The following is a 12,960-nucleotide window of genomic DNA, read 5'->3' as shown; positions in this document are numbered from 1 at the left end:
GAAGAGCCTGATGAGCAATATTTGCATTATGGCAAGTGGTGGAGCAACAAGCCCTGTAACTCCAGAAGACCTTTGTCCCAGGAGCATAACTCTAAGGCTATTCTTGCCTTACCATTCCGAAACAGAGACCTCTCCCTTTTCCACTTCCCCCAGAAACTGTATTATCCCAGCTGTTGCATAGACACAATCATGGTGGGAGATTAGGCTTCTTCTATTTGTTTATAGCAAAGGACTTGCCCTGGATAACCCTTATGTACTAGTAGAACCCTCTCTTCATGACAGACTAAATAAAGAATTTAGCAGCAGAGGACTTCGCATTTCCTTAAAGCAACAGCTCATTCAAAGAGCAAGAGTCCCATTTTTTCCTTCCAGACCAGACCTGCTGAGTACTTAACAAGAACCAGTTACATAAACCTGGCACTGTGGTCTTCACCACCCACCCCAATGCAAAGCATTCTTTTATAACTCCAGATAGAAAGAATGTTCACAGAGGTTAATTTCAGCATGCATTCTCCAAGTCAGTCACTCTCAATAAGATGAACACTGGCTGGCAATCACTAATTCCGAGAGAATTAAGAGCAGTATCCAGGTGTTTTTTTGGATCAACAAGAAGCCGCTGAAATGACTGTCATGAGCACCCATGGAAAGAGGCAATATTTCTTTCCACAGGGGACCCTGCTGGAAAAAGAGAAGCCAAGAAGCCTCCGTGTATAAGTAGTCCACCATTTACATTGTTCTGGATCGCACCCAATATGGACATTTAATTCCTTATCAAATTAAAAGTGCGATTAAATAGAGGAAACCTGTAAAACTCCAAGTAGAGCTTCCTCAAGTGAACTATTGCTCAGTTCCACTTAGTGGCTGTGTGATAGCTACTCCACCAGATCCTTAGTTGTGTGGTATGTATGGCTTACAAGAATCTATCTCTGCATAAATGCAGCCATCCCACACAATATAAGGATCCATACAAGACTACCATCATAAGCACATACAGAATTTCTGACCTCTGAAATCAAGATTCAAAGCAAGCAAGAGCACTCAATTATCCTTACTCTTGCTAGGTAAGAGCTAAATCAGAGAACAGCAGGGCGGGGGGGGGGTGTAGTTTAAGATAGATATTCTAAATCCGGGTGAATGTCCAAATGCAAAGATCAGAATTAAATTTAAACAAAGCAATTACACTTTATTTATAGCCAGATTTATATTGCTTTTTATCTCAATTACACTCCTTTCCAAAGGAAATCCTATGTCTAAAACTTCAGCAATACTAAAAAGAATGAATGCTACTTTATGCCCTGACACATTACTATAAGAGACCCTCAACACTAAACATTTTTGGAAGATGTCAGACTGCTTCATTACAGTGAACTTACCATGCAATTAAAAAAAAAGTAAAACCATATTTTACATCAGTGAACATGTACTGTGCATATGTCTTTGAGATCTGTTCGGTTTCAAACATGTATTTTTAAGTTGTACACTAAGTTTAATATTGTAACTACATGGTATTTACATACCTCATTTATATTAGAAGCAAAATACTTCTAATTCATTCTCAGAAAAATTACAGAATAATCCAAGTCTTATTAAGTAGATCAGTGGTATTTTTGCTGATGGAGGCATAATAGATATTGGTCTGCCTAACTTAGCAAGATCATGGCAGAGGTTCATTTTGAACTGGAACTTCCAACACACACACTTGGGAGGAACACACTTTTTTCCTTTCAGGAATGAGATAACAGTAACAGTAATTTGAGCCCCTACAGACTGGGACAGTGACATGGTAGGAGAGGGAATTAACACCTCTTCTACTAGCAGTACAAAAATTAAATGCTGCCTGTCCACAAAGATCTCATGAAGTTTACACAGAGAAATAAATAAATAAATAAATAAATAAATAAATAAATAAATAAATAAGATGGATTTTTAAATATATTGTATGTAGGGACATCTCTGCCCCTACCAAGATGACAACCTGGATTGGGCCTCTGTCCACAGCTATTATTTGCCCTGTGGGAAAGCTCCCACTGCCACTGGCATTACTGCCAGATTTTTCCCCACAGGGCCAACAGTAGCAGCCGAGTGCACCATTTGCAGGAACATGAGGCTAAAATCCCTTCCCCTTGCAGTGGGTCCTAATCCATGGGTTGCGGGGGGGGGGGCAGTCCTATTTACTGAATAAAAACTAACACCCATCTCATGCTTGATCCTGCATCACCATTCTCTAACAGCTCTTGATGCACACAGGAGAGATGTAATATTTTCAAAGGACAAACTCCATCCTAGCCTATATTTCAGCAAGGAGAATATAAGCAGGGGTTTGCAGTATAACTGCAAAAAGCCGGATCCAGTGCTACAGATCCACACTGGAACGTATCACTCAAAGTAAATGACTAACAGCCCAATTAACCCAGCTATAAACACTCATAACTGTATCTTGTTAAATTCAGATCCAGGAGAAAGAATTCTAAAGAAGGGTTTTATCTGCTTGATTTTCTTCCATTCCCCAATTTAACATGCTGGAAAAGATCTATTCTGAGAAGAATGTGTTAAGAGTCTTATTAGCACTGATTTTTTAATCATGAAGAACACCGAGCCATGTTCCAGAAGGTGAGCACATTGTTGTAAAACATAACCTCAGCATCCAATTGGAAACAAGCAGCCCCAACAACATGGTGGCCAAAGTGCAACCAGCTTCATGAATACAAGGCGAAAACCTTATTGGTTCTAACAAGCCAAGGTCCCACCCCGCCAGCAGCACTGCATCAAAGTATCACTATGAGCCCCATGTACGGGAAACACAAATCAGTTTCAATTCTACTGCTCAGGAAAAGCTATTGATAGATTGTAACACAAAAAAGAAAGATACAACTATGATAGAAACCACCAATTATGTCAGATTACTGATATTTAGATGCGGCATATGATACACGAAAAACAGGTCTGAGTGCCACAAAGTTGAAAGCAAGTGTTGCATTTGGGGCTATTGAACCATCTAATTAGCAGCATGTGCACAATCAATCAAGCTGAAAATGATTAAACCTTGCATTCAAACAAAAAATGCCGTAACACTTATTTGAACCAACACACACACAGAGAGCACTGCTGAACTCCTCCCCTTCTGCCAAATCTGCCAGGGAAGATGTAAGTGGTATGCACATTACTAATGTTTTGTGCATATTTTTGAAATGTAGCAGGTTTTCTTTCATTAAAGAAAAAAAAAGTGGGTCCTCCAAATTATCCCACTATTCTAGGGAATGCAGTATTGAGAACAGGTCAGTGCATAAGAGAATGAGCAGGAACAGTATATAGTTGTCCATTCAAATGTAAACTTGCCTTAAAAATAATAAATGGCCAAGAAACACACAAACACAGTCTAGGAACATAGGAACTGCCATACGGAGTCAGACTATTGGTCCATCTGACACTGACCGGCAGCAGCTCTCCAAGGTATCAGATAGAAGTCTTTCCCAGCCCTATCTGGAGAGGCCAGGAATTGAACCCAGGACCTTCTGCATGTAAGCGGATGCTCTACCAGTGAGCTACAACCCCATTCCTACCACTACCCCATCTAGTGTAGCTGAGGAGATGGGAGACCTGGAAAATATGTGCTATAGAACCTACAACCTCGCTGGTAAAAGAGAAAGAGCTAGTGAATGTTCAAAACAAAATTTGTGGATAATTGTTATACTCCTATTGATCAGATAAAGCCTATGGAAGGATAGTCCTTCATAACTACTGTATGAAAAACCATTCTTTTCTCCACTATATAAGTATTACCTATCAGAAAGGCACACAAGTTCCCTACCTCCCTTGTCAAAGACAATCTGTTACTAGCTTTCACTTATTTGAATTATTGCGTTGTCTATGTTTTTGTTGTTGTTTGTTGGTTCACTAAAGCAGTATTCTTCATGGTAAGGCCCATGGGGCCAGTGATGGCTTCCATCAACCCTAAGTGTTGCTCTTTGACTAATAGTTTACTGGACCTGTATGAAGCTTTGGCCAAAGCTGAATACTCTGCACAGCACCCCCACCACACTGCAGATATGACAATTCTCACAGAGCAGTGCTGCCCTTTGTCCAGTGGCAGGGCGATTCCTTTAAAGGAAATGGAGCCCTCTTGAGCACTTCCACCATCTTGGAAGATGTGCACGGAGAACTGGGAAGTATAGGCCTTCCCAGTGCTTCCCTCCTAGACCTCTTAAGAGAGAGCTCTATTTCTCTTCCAGGACTGAGAAAAGCACATTACTATGCAGAGGTCAGCAGCACTATGAGAAATGACTCTCACATTGAATGTTTTCTGCCAAAGTGGCCCCCACATGGAAAGATAGTAAAGATCACTGCACTAGTGACTTATGCACAAGTACACAAAATATATCTCGGTGCTATTTAGCACTATAAGAGAAAATTTAAAAAAATGTAAAAGCCGTACACACAAGCAGTAATACTTGGAGATTATGTGATATTTTCTACAGCTGTTTCATTTAGTTTGACTCTATCCTCTTGGAGAGCATTTGAAGGAAAAGTTGAAAAGGCATATGCCAAGAACAGAAGTCCCTAGAACAGAGGCCTCAAGAAACAGTAGCTCAGAAAAACTTCCTAGCACAAATGTTGCAACTTCATAGTGCAGCCTCCCTCTGGGAAAGGAAGTATTCAGGACAGAGAATGAAAGGGCTTTGTCAGAGCAAGGGAAAAGGAGGCCTAACGGAGGCAAAGCAGCAAAGGGGAAACCATGCTGCAACCAGTTCTAGAGTCCCCACGCTACATAGTGACATTGATCCAACACAGGAAAATATTTTGTTGTCAATCTAGTATGTGCAAATCTTAATTTGCTGCAAAGGTTAAGCGACTATGATAAACTGGTAAAAGTTCACTGGCCACTTAGATTTTCTGATTCTTTAAATCATGCATAAGAACGGGGGGGGGGGGGCATTTGGACCTGAAAGTGAAGAATCCTTGTCAAGAGAAAGAAGTCACAGAAGGAAAGGCCTAGGGCAAAAGCAAAAGGTAATATGACAAGGAGAAAAGCAGGGTGGGGAGGAACTTGTCAGGGAAAAGTAAATGTAAAGAAAAGTAAGAAATTAAATTCCCAGAAGTAGAAATGTAAAGCTAGAAGACAAGGGCTTGGTCTGGCAACAGGACAGTGAGTTGGAGAAAATGGTTCAAAAGAGGTCTTCACAGCACTGAGAAAAATGTAAGGACAGAAGAGAAAAAGCAAGCGAACAGATCGGTGTAGCACTGAAAGATGTCTGATTTCCAAACACCACAGCACATACTCTTCCATCCACAATACAAAAACCTAACAAGAAGAAGAAGAAGAAGAAGAAGACTTATGCCATCAGACAGCCACTCAGATCACAGCGATCCTCTCAGATTTATACTTTTGACCTGGCAATACAAAGCTTACTTATACTTTATTGTGGGCATAGTCCAGGGCAATACAAAGTAATATTAAGGGACCAAAAAACAGAGACATGGCAGAACCCTACTTTGGAGGAAATTCTCCTTCACAAATAGTACATGAAACACTGCCAAGAGTACTTTCCCACTTTATTTCATATGGCACAGCTGATCAAACTGATGACTCTATGAGAAAAGGCTTGTCAGAGGAGAGAACTGGGAATCCACCATTCAGCAGCCACAACAGGGAGCGGGACAAAGCAGAAGGAAATGCCCTGTGTCAATCTGCTCTGAGGGCAGAACAGCAAGACTTGTCAGGAAGTCAACAAGTGGTGGCACAGAGAATGGCTTGCTAAGGAAAAGGAGAGAACCAGGTGGGAGACCTGCACCTCTCTGTAGAGAAGCGAAAGCATTAGGAGTTCGGGAGGAAGGAAGGTGGAAAGAGACCCACCTGTGCAACATGAAAGGTTGCTACCATTCAACACTAGACTACTATAAAGTTACCAAATGAAATTTGGACCCCATATGTATTCTCTCTCTCCCCCACCCCACCGGTACTACAAGTTTAACTGATCTAAGAGTGCTTTACTTCTGAGAGTGTGTTTCTCGTATATGAAAACGTAGCCACACCGCTAAAAACAGAACGAAACTTTGATGAACAAACTCAATCAGTTTTTGAAAAGCGGGGAGATCCCTTCCCGAGAACAAACGTGGAGGCTTGTCAAGCAACTCAAGGAGTTAGAAGTGCAAGAAAAAACTTGTGAGGAAGTTCTTCTTTTCTTTGTTGGGCAGGCGGGGGGGGGGGCTAAATAGACGTGCCTGTCGCCACCTTTTAAGCAGGCAAGTTATGAACAGTTCGTCCCACGTGGACATGAGGCAGTCCCGTTCCCCCACTCAGAAGAACATCAAGCGGCTTAATGTGACCCTTAATGCTGGGACCCGCAACTTCCAAAAGCTCTTCCCCACCCTCATTTCCTAAACAAGTGGGGGTGGGGTGGCTGGGGGCGGGGGGAAAGAACATAAAGGCGGAGCCCACTGAAGTTTATCGGGACATGCCATTCAGCCGTCGCCAATAGGCGGACAGAATTTCCACAATGTAATAAGAATTGTCTGGCCGGCGCACCCTCCGCCACCGCAAGCACTCACTCTCTTAACTTACCCGGACCAGGTTACTGACGGCGGCTTGCACAGCGGCTACTGGAGCGGTGAGATCCGGGATGGCCTTACCATCCACCTCTCCCTCTTCGTGCATGATAACCAGGTGGGAGATCTGCTGCGCCACCGGCTCCAAGATACTCTCGATCGTGCGGGTGTGGAAGACGGGCATGATTGATCGCAGCCGTTCACTTCCACAGTGCAAAGAAAAAGGGGGCACACAGAGCAAGAACTTTCACAAGTGAAAACCCGGCTCAAAAGAAAAACTGCCGGAGACAATTCTTAGCAATGCCCGCGATTAGAAATAGGGCAATACAATAATAATAATTTTAATTATTTGATTAAAAAAATTAAAACCGCCAGCGCCGGGACTCGAACGCGCTGTCGTCCAAACTCCCTGCCCGGCAGCGCTGCCTGCCTTGTACTGACTGACGCCCCTCTGCAGCCAGGCGGCGGTTTTCAGGCAGTACAGCCTAACCCATTCCCAGTTCTTCCCGCATACCTTCCGCAGCCTTGGCCAGATACAGCCGCTCCCTCCCTTGCTAGCCAATCAGGAAACACTAACTCTCACTCTCATTGGCTCAGTGTCTACGTCTATCTAGATTCCAACTCCCCCTCTCTTTTTTCTCCCTTCTTTCACTCCTGCCTAAAAGGTTTGGTTGCTCCAACACCGGTTTTCCCAGCATTGGAGGTGACGTCAGACATTCTGGTGTCCATATAAGGAGATTGTTAAAGCCAGAACGTTTGGGACGAGAGGGTGGGAGAGGATTCCAGAGCGGTGGATTAGGAAGGTTTGTGCGTCCCTCAGTCCCACAAAGAATTGCATCTCCATGTCTGTTTATTCGGAAGTAAGTTCCACTGCGTTCAAGTAGGACTTTCTTCCAAGTAAGAGTGCAGAAGATGGTAGCCAGCCCTTACAGACTGAGCCAGCCTATACCTGTGTATTTAGAAGTAGGTCCACTACGTTCAGTGGGGCTTATTCCCATATGCTGAGGATTGCAGCCCCCTATAAAGGTTGAACACGTTGAACACAGTAGGACACGAGGACAAAACAGATGTGATGGAAGTCACTGTTAATAATTGTTGTTATCTCATATGTGCCTTAAGTATAAATGCACTTTGTCAGCCACTTTGCCTGTAGAGCTAGCCATACTAGGAATGGGAAGGGACCACTTTCCTGGACTGGTGCATGCATGTGATGAGTGTAACAAAGTATGATGTGAGCTTTTGTGAAACACATGAGGACTAGATTGGATAATCTTTTGTGCATTCAGCCTGTCCACATAATAGAGGTGTGACTGAATATGCTATAAGCATAACTGTCTCCTCCATTCTGTATTCTCTTCCTTAAATTGTGTGCAGGGTACATTTGGTCCAAACCACAGTGCACTGGTAGGGGAGAGACCCCTGTGCTCACAGCTCACTCGAGCAAGTCAGGCAAAAGCATCCTCTGAAAACATGAGCAGCATTAGTCCTTTTCTGAGTAATTGTACACAGGATTGGACTTTACAACAGCAATACTCATAAGCAAAAAGTGATCATGTTTCTCTGAAAATGGGTTGTGGCCTTTCCTGTGTGTGGGTTGAGCCGAGAAAGCCAAACTTTGCTCCCATGGTGGGCCTGGATACAAATTATTCAAGGGAGAGGTAACCCCCAGACACATCCCTTGCATGTCTGTGTTTAGTCTTACATGTCAGTCAGTTGGTGAGTGGCATTTTGCTTTGCTTTTCTAATGTGCCACCGATTAAGTTCTCCCTCCTTGATTGGCAGAAGCTGCTCTTTCTCTCTTGAGAGGGAACAGTAGCAGTATCTCTGAGTGTAACACATCTTGCTGTCCATTTACAAACCACACACACCACAGCAGGAAGGGAGGGGCTGAACAACCACTTACTTCCCCTTTTGCTATATGCCTTTGAAGAAATGATTTGCAATCATATGTGAGAGTGAGCAAGGGCTGTTCCAGCAAACCTCCTCCTGCTGTATTCTCCTCCTCCTCCAACGATAAGCACAGTTGTGGAAAGCAGAACTTAATTTCTACCAGAAGCCAGTGGCTCGCTTTGACTCAGCACCACCATCTATTTTTAGTCCCAGAAATTAATTCTGAAATATGTAAGGTAATGTGAAAAGTTCTTCTGATCACATGTAGAGTGTCTTTTCCTTACTAACTTGCCCCTGCACACTTCAGATTGGAACAGAGCTTTCTGGGAAGTGTCGGCTTCTTGTTTTAGAAACTAACCACTGTGTCAAGACCAGCAGAATTCCACAGCTGATTAGGGCCATACTAATCATTGGATGACTGCAGCCTGCATTTTTGTTTGAAAAAAATGTACATAGCAGCCATGCAGGCCTTACTCCAGATGGGGACCATGGCAGGGGAGTGAGGGTTGTGGTCTTGATCCAGATTGTAGGCACCCATAACTATATGCCTTGTAGGGAAAACTTTCAGTAGCACCAGAGTTAACTGAGACTGAAGTGCCCTGAAGGTGTTGCTTGTTTTCATACAGAAAGCTTGAACGGACTCTGCTTTATATTGGGTTTTGATGCAAATGTGAAACTTGCATCGCATGGGATGTGCTCTTCTCCACTAGCAGTATTCATCTACAACATGAAAAGCATAAGAAAGTCTTAGTGAAAGCTTGCAAATAAGTCTACAAAAATAGTTTTATCGACAAACCTGTTCTAGATTGTCTGCCCACGCATATCAGCGTAAGTCATTTGTCTCTGAATATCAGTCTGAAACAAATAAAACTCTTGCCTACTTTACGGCAGCTTCCCTGCCTGGAAGCAATTCTTACTTAGTGCATGGGCAAGCGGCTGCTTATGAGCCTGACTTACTAGCGCATATTAATATGCTTTCCAAGTAGGTTTCTTGAATAACTCTCAGCATGGGAAGCCAGTGCTCTACTTTAATGTTGCTCTGAGGAATGATGTGGATGGTGGGCAAGGGAGAAATCTCTAGTAAGATTGCTATGAATGCAAAGGGACAAAAGCCACCTGCAGAACTGAGGAGGGCAAAAACTACTGGCAAATGGTGATTTTTTTAATTGATGGGGCTTCGGTTGGGGTTATGTTGCTTTGTGGGTCTTATATGGCTCGTGTATAATGTGTGCAGCATCAACAGATCTGTGCCTTTTGTGTGCCTGCACATGTGTTTGGACACACCAGCCTCCAGCCAGTGAATAATCACCGCCATTTTCCACCCCACTTCAGAGATCATCTTTACCAAATCACAAGCTGTATTAGCACTACCTGGGAATTTGTAGGCAGAGGCGCTCTTACTCCTGGACTTTGGGGCCAAAGTCCAGGGCCTCCACAGCCCTTTGATTGATTAAGTGCCATCAAGTCAGTGTCAACTCTTAGCAACCACATAGATAGATTATCTCCAGGATGACTGTCTTCAACTTGGCCTTTAAGCTCTCTCAGTTGTGCATTCATTGCTGTCGTAATGGAGTCCCTGCTGTTGGTCGTCCCCTTCTCTTTCCATCAACTTTCCCCCAGCATTGTGGACTTCTCAAGGGAGCTGGGTCTTCACATAATATGTCTGAAGTATGATCGTTTGAGCGTGGTTATTTGTGCCTCAAGTGAAAATTCTGGATTGATTTGTTCTATGATCTGTTTGTTTGTTTTCCTAGCTGACCATGATATCCTCAAAAGTCTTCTCCAGCACCAAAGTTCAACAGTGTCAATACTTTTTCTGTCTTGGTTCTTCGAAGTCCCGCTTTCGCATCCATAGAGTGTCACGGGAAAAACCATTGTCTGAACGATTCTAATCTTTGTAGGTATAGACACATCACAGCATCTAAATATCCCTGCCAAGGCCTTCATTGCAACCCTACCAAGTGCTAGTCTGCAGTGTATTTATTTAAAACATTTTTTGTCAAGGCATCTCTTCAAATCTGTTTATGTAAGAGCTCAATACATAACTTTAAAATAAAATGAGAAAACAGTACAACATTGACTTGCCCCCTACTAACTGAGCAAAGAGGCACCTTTTAAAGTGGTGACTCTCTTATATTTAGCAGGGGGTCTTCTATTTAGCAGGGGGAGAGCAAGTGGCCCTATCCAGCCCCAGCACAGCATCCCTCCAGTGGCTGCTGCTGGTGTCTGCCTGGTGTTTCTTTTTAGATATTGAGCCCTTTAGGCACAGAGGGCCATCTTATTAATTTATTATTATTTTCTCCGTGTAAACTGCTTTGGGAACTTTTGTTGAAAAGTGGTATATAAATATTTGTTCTGTCTCAAATAATTATGACATTGAGCTATGTTGGACCAGATAAGTTTATTAGAAGCACAAACCTGTGCATGCCTAATCTAAAGTTAGTTATATTCATTTTCACAGTTGGAGCACTGCCTGGGCAGCTGACTAGTCTTTGTACATTTGTAAATTCTTTTTCATAGGGCTTCCTCCTAGGAAAGAGTGCTCTGAGAATCCCCCTCTAGAAATAAAAAAATCAGCAGTTATCAGATCCTCTCTCTAATATCTGTACTTTAGTTAACCCAAGAAAATGATGAATTTGAGACAGGGCTCACCAGGACCTGGACCAGAGCTGCATGTTTTCAGTCCTCCCCCTGTTGCTGGACTACAGCACTCATCATCCCCTGCCACAGTGGCCAGTAGGGATGGTGGGAGTTGTAGGAGGAGGCTGCAGGAGGGCTGCAGTTGTGCAGTCCTTCTTAGACAGAAATCAAACCTATGAGCATAAGAAGAGCCCTGCTGGATCAGGCCCAAGGCCCATCTAGTCCAGCATCCTGTTTCGCACAGTAGCCCACCAGATGCCGCTGGGAACCACAGGCAGGAGTTGAGGGCATGCCCTCTCTCTTGCTGTTACTCCCCTTCATGAGAGCAGCAAACCAGCAGACTGCCTCTCTTTTGCAACCAAGTAATTATAACAGCCATATTTAACAGATCATGTAGCTGGTGCCTAGGCTGGCCTTTAAAGCATAAATAAAATGAGTGGGTGGCTGCAGTGCATGTCCTTCCTCTCAGTCTCTGCTTGTGGGAGGAGGAAGGCCTTCCAGAGACTGAGCAGCTGAGGCAGAGCCCAAGCATAAGCCAAGGGGAGGAGAAACCCATGCATTTGACCAGGCTCCATGGAAGCTTGGACGGAGTCATTGCAAACAAGTCTGCTACAATGAGGGAAAAACTGAAGCTAAATGGGAATAGATCATGCTTAAGTATGTTTTTGCCAAAATCTGGTGTCCAGGATTTTGTAAGGTTTGCAGGAGACAATCAAAGCATCAGCATCGGAGCAGAACAAGCAAGGATCATCTGGACAGTGAGCTGCTGCTAGCCTAGGCCTTCTTCCAGAGCAGTATGGAGTGCCCAGCCCTGGTAGCCAGAGCCTGCTACTATTCTCTCAGTAGCAATGATCTCAGAGTTCTCCCTAGAGCTCACTAATTTCCCTACATTCTTTGTATATTTACATTCTTGTAATACATTTGAGATTTGCTAAAACATCTTATGTGGGAGACATGAAGTAATCAGTGCCTCCCGGAGCTTATTTGAGACCCCAAATGCGGTTTCAGGTATAAGCAAATTAAGTGTATCAATAAATAGGCATGGGTTTTTTGGGTTTTTTCTTTTCTTTTACAGCACCTTTCAAGGTTCGCCACCCTTTGTTGGCCGAGAGAATCCCCCAGGATGAAGGGCTAGGCAGCCTTTCTCTCCCATGCCTACCCCTCCCCCTTCAAACAAATGGTCCTGGGAAGAGAAACAGGGCAGAGCTTTTCTTTGCACCTCCTGCCCTGAGGGCGATGGAGGGGAAAGCAGAAGACATTCTGTGATGGATGACATCCCTCCTCTCTGTCTTCCCCTACAGGGACTGTTGGTGTGGCTCATCTGGAAGACTTACTGGCCTCAGCAGAGCGGCCAACCAGCCAGGAGAGCCAAACACAACCCTGTGTAGGTGAGTGGGGGCCGTCTCCTGCCTTCTGTGTGTCCCAATGAAGTACTGACAGACGGGATCCCTGGGCACCCCATGGTCCCTTAGGCAGCGCGGCGGTGAGAAAGAGAACCACAGGAAACCAGTTCTCTCTGCCCAGTGCCTCTCTCCACAGCAACCTTGGCAACATTCCTTTTTCCTTGGGCTTTCCCTGTGATATTCCAACACCCAAGCAGAACACAACACGCCCCTGACCTGCTGCTGGGGAAGGGAAGGGAAGGAAGGGTTCCCATGCCATCCTCCTCCTCCTCCTCTTCCTCCCTAGGCATATACTCAAGAAGACCGTAGAACAAGATCCAGATTTTTTTAATAGTGGGGGTGAGGAACAAATAAAGATGCCCACCCCTGCCACATACCATGAGGAGCAGGCTCCTGCCCTCGCCCCGCCAAGCAGCTGATTGCAGTGCAGCCAGGGTGTGCAGGAATGGATGCTCTGACTGTAGCACAACCAGCTGTTCACTGG

The 12,960-nt window shown here is 44.2% G+C and overlaps 1 protein-coding gene across 5 annotated transcripts in view; it reads right to left on the bottom strand.

Moving 5' to 3' along the window:
• Positions 1-12,960, bottom strand: part of VCL (vinculin) — a 176,068-nt gene that overhangs the window by 99,372 nt on the left and 63,736 nt on the right. For 2 of the 5 annotated variants that reach the window (XM_053306574.1, XM_053306575.1), the window contains exon 1: positions 6,560-7,066. The exons of 1 other annotated variant lie outside the window; for it this stretch is intronic. In XM_053306574.1, coding sequence (XP_053162549.1) covers positions 6,560-6,727 — 168 coding nt within the window. In that variant the 5' untranslated portion in view covers positions 6,728-7,066. Of the gene's footprint in view, positions 1-6,559; positions 7,067-12,960 lie in introns of those variants that run through there. 2 more of the 5 variants (XM_053306578.1, XM_053306580.1) reach the window with 1 other exon arrangement.

Source organism: Hemicordylus capensis, chromosome 3, assembly GCF_027244095.1.
Source record: "Hemicordylus capensis ecotype Gifberg chromosome 3, rHemCap1.1.pri, whole genome shotgun sequence".
Taxonomy (NCBI): Eukaryota; Metazoa; Chordata; class Lepidosauria; order Squamata; family Cordylidae; genus Hemicordylus; species Hemicordylus capensis.
Note: the sequence above shows the minus strand (reverse complement) of the source record. Positions and strands in the feature narration are given on the sequence as shown.